The sequence below is a fragment of the Lichenostomus cassidix genome, chromosome 5, assembly GCF_008360975.1.
Source record: "Lichenostomus cassidix isolate B80296 chromosome 5, HeHo_3.0, whole genome shotgun sequence".
NCBI lineage: Eukaryota > Metazoa > Chordata > Aves > Passeriformes > Meliphagidae > Lichenostomus > Lichenostomus cassidix.
The window spans coordinates 49,939,201-49,946,140 of NC_139486.1; the positions used below are offsets into that span (position 1 = coordinate 49,939,201).

The 6,940-nt window shown below is 51.7% G+C and overlaps 1 protein-coding gene across 3 annotated transcripts in view; it reads right to left on the bottom strand.

Annotated features, from left to right (window-relative positions):
- The window catches only part of MPPED2 (metallophosphoesterase domain containing 2), a 104,037-nt gene extending 98,127 nt beyond the window's left edge, over positions 1-5,910 (bottom strand). Inside the window, exons 1-2 of one of the 3 annotated variants that reach the window (XM_085062994.1) lie at positions 5,600-5,910; positions 493-738 (exon numbers count right to left, since the gene is read on the bottom strand). In XM_085062994.1, coding sequence (XP_084919120.1) covers positions 493-620 — 128 coding nt within the window. In that variant the 5' untranslated portion in view covers positions 621-738; positions 5,600-5,910. Of the gene's footprint in view, positions 1-492; positions 3,047-4,450; positions 4,576-5,599 lie in introns of those variants that run through there. The other 2 variants (XM_085062996.1, XM_085062995.1) reach the window with 2 other exon arrangements.
- Positions 5,911-6,940: the final 1,030 nt, after the last annotated feature.

The window sequence follows — 6,940 nt, forward strand, 5'->3', positions numbered from 1 at the left end:
ATTTTTTTAAAGAGAATATTTGTAGTTCTTGGGAGGAACTACGGGGCAGCCCCCGACTCCTTTGTGCGGCAGGTTGCGAGTGGAATGTGGAATGCGGCACACGTTCCACTCGCAACCAGGAGGACAAAGGATTCACTGATCAGGGGGGACAATTAGTCCCAATTAGGCCTATTTCGCAGCTGAGTGTAAGGGCTGGGGGAAGGGAGCTTAAATTTTAAAGCAATGGGTCCCTCAGGCGAGTTAAAGCCAGAGCAGTAAAGTGACAAGCTTGAGAACACGGGTGAGGAGTTCCACCAGGAGAGCATGGATGGAGCAGGCTTTCCCAATTCTCAGACACACCGGGTCAGGAACCTGATAACTACTTTTCCTGTCAGCTCACACGACTAACTAGCCAAATTTGCCAGTTTCCAACCCACTCGTGCAGCAGCAGTCCCCTGTCTCAGGCACAGGCAGGCACACAGCAGGCACACAGCACAGCTCAGCGATACTCACATATGCACGTGCGGAGGCTGGAACCTGCTCTGGTTGATGTTGTAGTGTGTGAACGCCTGCGTTGGGTTGGAGCTGTATTCATCCACCGTTATGGTAACTTTGCCTTGTGAAGGAATTCCATGAGCCATCCTTCCTCCTTATGGACATGAGCAGCTCACAACTTGCCAAGGCCAGGAGCAGGGTAGGGCATTGTGGTCCGGGCAGCTCCCGATTCCCAGCAGCTCCGCATCAACTCCTCCGTGACCTCTGCCAGGAGAGAAAGACAGCACACGCTGCTATAAGCTATGAGATGTAAACACACACTGACATACTACTGCACCCTCTCCTGATTTCCATTCACAGATCTTTTTCTATATTCTTGATGTACCCATCACCCAACTCTCTAAGCATTACTATTCACTTTTTTTTTTTTAATTACCTCATCATCGAACTCCATCATCATTAGACACATCCAAAGGATGAATGCTTAAAGCAAGGCTTTATCTTCGGGGGGTGGGGGAAGGGGGAATTAAATATCTGTGTTGAAAGCTCCAGTTAAATACTCCCCATTTCATATCCCCTATTTTAAATAACATCTCGTGCTAATTGCAACCACGAAAATTAACGAGTGGACCTAGTTTCCTGAAGGACAAATGACCTTCCACAAATACGCACACTTGTTTTCAAGGCACTGTTGTAGCTTTGGAACGTGAGTAACAACTGAGAAACTTACAAGAAACTGATGTAAAGAACATTTTACAATTGCATAGCAAAAGGTGCACCCAAACACCTTTGAATCAATTAATTTGTCCAAAGAAAGGAGAGTATCCAGGCAATATTAACAAAATATCCATGTTATACCACACTAGCATTGCAACTGATCTGGATTCACTTGTTACCAGACAGTAATGATTTATCTGACAGACTTAAGTGCAATTTTACACACATATATTTCGGCATAAGATGAAAGAAAGAGGCTCTTCCTTCTCTCTGCATCCCTATCTTTCACTTCTTCAGAGTGCTCTTAACCATATTTTGCGTTAGAACTGAATTTGTGCTGTAATATTATCATGACCCAATAGCCAGATATCTCCCAAACACGCTCTGTTGAGTTTCCTGCACAAAATCTGAGCTTCGATTTCTTCAGTCAATAAACTGAGGATACCTCAGCTGCCTTCCTTTCAGAGGGACTCTGTGAAAATTGATCAGCTGATGCTCGAAGAATACTTTCAAGATGAGCAACTCTTTAAAAGCCCCATTTATGAGGCAAATCCTCAGCTGGGACATGCTAGGCTAGCTGCAAGGACTTACATGAAATCACGACACTAGGAATCCATTGATATTCCTCCCTTTAGTTGCCACATTCAAGAGTGGACTTTTCATATCTGGAGTGCATTTTACAAAAGTAAATCAGGGCTTACTGGGAAGACAAAGAGAAGGGAAAGAGAAGAGAATGACTTGAGCCCCGAGCATCAAACTAAACAGTATTTTTCCAGTGCAATTTTCCTGCACTTCTCCAGCTCCCAGACAGAAATGTGTTTGCCATGTGTAGCATTAAACATTTGAAATCTTTGATTTGTATTCAAAATATATTTTTAATACAAAGACTAATTTCCAGTTTGGCATGAAGTACGATGAAAATGCTCTGCAAATGGCAGATGGCCTGCTATAGGCCATTTATTTTACTATTTTACCACCTCGGGCCTATGTAGGCTTCCATATGTTAGTTGGGTTAAGACATTCTGCAACCTTCATTCCAGTAACTGCATTCTACCCTTCATCTTCTTTAACATTGGAAGGAAAAATGTGTATTAAAAACCAAAAGATTAGGATGAAACTAAAACAAAAAAAAACGAAAGCACCAATTTAAAACCTGTCACTAGAGACATGGTACAGCATTGTAACTATGGTCATGGTCTGGTCTCCCTTGTAAGACCTAGCGGATCTCTCTTGTGAGAACAACAAAAATAAGCAAGTGAGCTTTGCTGAAACAAATCTTTGCTGTGTTAGATGCAATGTAAGATGCTGCAACAACTGCTCACATAACGTAGTGGTTACCACCCCAAGTTTGCAGCTGTTTCCTGAATTTCCTTTACAATTATATTTTAGTGTTACTTTGCATAACAGTAAAACACAACACCTGCTTCAAACTGCAGTCCTGTTCCAAGCACTGTGATTCTTTTGAGATAGAAACTACGAAGAATGCACAACACAGAGCAGCGTAATTGCCCTGTACTGAAAAGTAAATACAAATGAAAACATCTTCCTGCCGGAGAAATGACTATCATTAACGAGAATGCTGGCCATCAGAGCTCCCAGGAATTAAAAAAATAAGAGTTTTTCTTTTACACTGCCAGAACTTTAGAGCCTGCATATATTAAGAAGCAGTGTGAAAATTACATGTGTAATGTTATTTTTTCCTGCAATTAAAAGCAACAATATAAACCCCAACAACATTAACCCAACAACAAAAATATGCTTGGGCTTTCAGAAAAGCTAAATGACACTGTATTCAGCAACCCAGCATAAGAAAGGTCAGAACATTAAATTTCATATTATAGTTCACTCATGGAAGAAAAATCTAATTTGTTCATGAGAATGAATTATACATAAAGATAATAAGCATTTTTTACAATGTTTATAACAGTCCATGTTACAGAAAGAAATTACAACTAACTGGCATAAAACAAATGACAAGAGTATACTTAAATAGCTGTATTAAATACTTTTAAGTTGACTCTCAGTAAGATTATAAGTGTATAAGCTGCAATTGCTTCCCATTGTTCTAATCTTTAATCTTAAAAATAAATCTCTACTTAAATTAAGACAAAGCTGAACAAAGCATCCTTTTAAAATTAAATTCAGCAACAAATGCCAGACTAGGAAAAAAAAAATAATAATTTAAAGCTGGCTTCTGTGTCACTTCTCTTAATTTCCATTTAGTACTCCATAGAGTACTACAGCTCAACTATCAGACATATCTAATTATTACCTTCTTTACTGTGAACGTCTCTGAAGAAAACAGAAGAAAGAAGCTGAACGTTTCGAAACTTTAAAACAAATGTATTTTAGGCCCAAGATTAAAAAACTGAATTAAAAAAGACTTCTGTCTCCAACTATGAGCACTACTTGAAGGTTACGCACAGGAGATAAGTACAAAGAACTAAAAGTTGCATTATTTTCCCATCTGTCAAGTAAAACAATGTGTAATATCTTCCACGCCATTCAAGGCAGTTTGAAGTAAGAATGACTATATTAAAAAGGTAAATGCTGATTTTTCAGCACGTTGTGTTTTCCCAAATACAGGCTGTTATCCTTTTCCAGCGTGGGTTTGTACCGGCAGCTAGACAGGAGCAGTGCCATTATACACATCTGCTCAGTGTCACAGGTATAAACCGGGACTTTTTCAGAACAGGGCTGACCCAAACTTAGGTGCAGCTGATTGTAAATCTGTACGCCGCTGCCCTGTCAAAAAACTGCCACGAAATCTACACAGGTAAGTAATTTTCAGTGTAATGCTACACTGCACGGAGAGCCACTCACACGAGCTCTGCTTATGTCCATGCACACGCAGGCACGCGAAAAACCCATTTCCCCAAATAAAATATTTACGCCTTCCTCATCTGAATTTCAAACATTAGCCTCTGGTTGGGCTCGGGCTGTAGCAGCCGATGCTGAAAGGCAGGAGCTGGGAAGGGTTAAGCCCGTGTCAACACGTTGTGTTGATGCACGCACCATCCCGGCGCTGTGACACCGCCGCGGCACGCTGCAGCCCCCCGAGCCCCCGGCACTCACGGTGCGCTCCCCGCGGGGATCCGCCGGCGGCCCCACACTCCCCGAGATGCCGCGCTGCAGTTGGCGGACAACTCCGGGCTCCGGCTACCCATCGAGTCCCGCGGAGGCAGCCGGGGGGCCGGACCCTGACACTCCCCCGCCCCGTTCCGTTCCGTTCCGTTCCCCCGCCGCCGACCCCCGGTACCTGGGCTCCCGGCCGCTCCCCTCCTCCGCCCGCCGCCGGCTCCCGGGCCGCCCCGGCCGCGGCCCCGCGGGGCGCCGGGCTCGCCCCCCGGTGATTGATGGCTCCGGGTGGCCAATGGCTCCGGCGCGGCCCCGTCCCGGCGTGTGCCGCAGCCCCCGCCCCGCGCCCCCTGCCCTGCCCTGCCCCCGCCCCGCGGCACCGGGGGGCATTTCTGCCCCGTCTGCGCCGTACGTGCCGCGCCGCACAAAGTTCGCGTCGCCCCCGTCCCCGCAGCTGCCGCGGACCGAAACGCTTGTGGCGGGGGGAGGATGCTCGGGGGAGGGATGCGATGAACCCCGCGGCTGCCGCGGGCGATCGCGGCGGGGCCGGGCCGGGGGGTGATGTGCCCGCTGCTTTTTATTCCGGCCGTGCCGACCCCCGCACCGCGCCTCCGGCCCCTCCGAAGGTTCCAAGTGTCTGAGGCCTCCGGGATCGGGGTTTCAGAGCGGCTGAAAGGGCGAGGGGCAACTCCGCCGGGGAACGCCAAACCGACCCGCCTTTCCCTCCTCACTTTTGCGGCGTGTCCCCCCCCTCGCCCACATCCCCGGCTCCCTCCGCGCCGGCAGCCCCGTCCCCGCGCCCGCCGGGCTGCTCGGCGCTGCGCCCGCCGGCTGCCGCCCGCCCGCTGGCCCCAGCCAGCACAATGCTCCCCGGCCTACCCTCCCGGCCCCGCCGCCGCGCCCCCCGCCCCGACCCCGCGCCGGCCCCGCACGCCCCCCCGCCCCCGGGCCGCCCCCGCCGGCCCCCGCCGCCCCTGCGCCCGGCCGGGCAGCGGCGGAGGGCAGCGGGGGCACGGCCTGGGGAGTAGGGCAGGGCAGCCGCGCTCAGCGCCGCCGACATCGCCGCCTCGGCTGCGGGGAAGCGCCGCCGCCGCCGCCGCACCGACACGACCCGACCCGACCCGGCGGGCTCGGGCGGTCACGCCGGGGGCGGCCGGGTTTATTATCCTCATTATTGTTTGCGGGAGGCTGGACCCGGCGCCGCCACCGGAGCTCCCGCCCGCCACCCCCCCCGCTCTCGCCCATGACACGGCACCTCTAACCCGCCGCTTTGTGCGCCGCTGCCCCCGCCGTGCCCCCCTGCTCCCGACACCGGCCCGGGGCCGCTCACCTTCCCTCCGCCGGCTGCCGCTGCGGGCGGGTCGGGGATGCCTTCAGCGCGGGCAGCGGGGCCGCTCCATGGGGCTGCGGGGGCGCGGCCGGGGCAGAGCCTGCGCCCGACCCCGCGGCGGCGCCCGGCGGCGGCGGCCCTGGGTCCGGCTCCGGGTCCGGCTGCGGCTCCGGGTGCGGGAGCGGCGGCGGGGCGGCGGCGGGGGCGGGCGCGGTGCAGTGATCGGGGCTGCCACTGGGGTCAGGGAGCAGGCACCAGGAAACACGGCGGCCACGGCGCGCTGCTCGCACACGCACACAACACACACACACACACGCACGGCTCCTCCCGCTGCCTCGCACTTCACCCCCCCGGGCAGGGAGGGAGGGAGCGAGCGATCGCTGCTGCATTTCCCAAGTGCGGCACAGCCTCCCCGCGCCGAGGCGGCTGGAGCGGCCGGCGGGAGCGCGGCTCTGCCGGGGTCACGGCGGTGCCGGCGGCCGCGGCCGGGCAGGGGCAGGGCAGAACCGGAGCCCCCCCGGGACCCCCTCCCCGCTGGGGGCAGCGCCCCGCTCGCTCCCCCAGCCACGGCCGGCCCCGCAGCACGCAGCGCCCATCGGCTCGTCCGCTGCCCGCAGAGACAGCGAAATTAATAAGTAACGGCAGCAACAATTAAAAACCCAAAATCCTCGAAACGGGTTTTCGCATCTTCCGCCGCACCTTTCGCCACTTGGTGTTAATGCGGTGCCCTGCTCCTTTGTAGGTAAGCTCACCTCAGCGACCAGAAACACCAGGGTTCGCCTTTGAGGCCGAACATTGTCTTAGGGTAACTGGAGCTTTTCTGTGGAAAAACAGAATCAGGGATGTGGCTGTTGTCTTTTTTTTTTTCCCCCTTTTTTTTCTTCCCCCCCCCCCCAATCCACAGCAATTGTGTCAACAGCCACAACAGTAACAAAGTAAAGATTAGACATGTTTGTTCTTTTACTTTCAACACGGCAAATGGAAGAGACGACTTCCAAAACATATTACAATGAGAAGGAAAAAAAAAAAGAAATAAAGGAGAAAAGAAAATAAACCCAAATATTTTTTAAATAATCAAGGAGACAGGAAATAAATAGCACTCCTCTAATAGTAAGTAGTGACCTATATATTTTAAATTAGTAATTTTTACTCTAGCCAACCTTCAGATATGCATGTCAAGTAGGCAGGTTTTTCTTTGTTGCTGAAAGCCACGAGAAGGGTTCCCTGTATTGCCAGGCAGAAATCCTCTGGGATGGATTGTCCTGTTTAGAAGCATGACAAACTAAGAAAAATCAACATGAAAAAGACTAAATGGCATAAGGGTTTTTTCCAAAATTACCA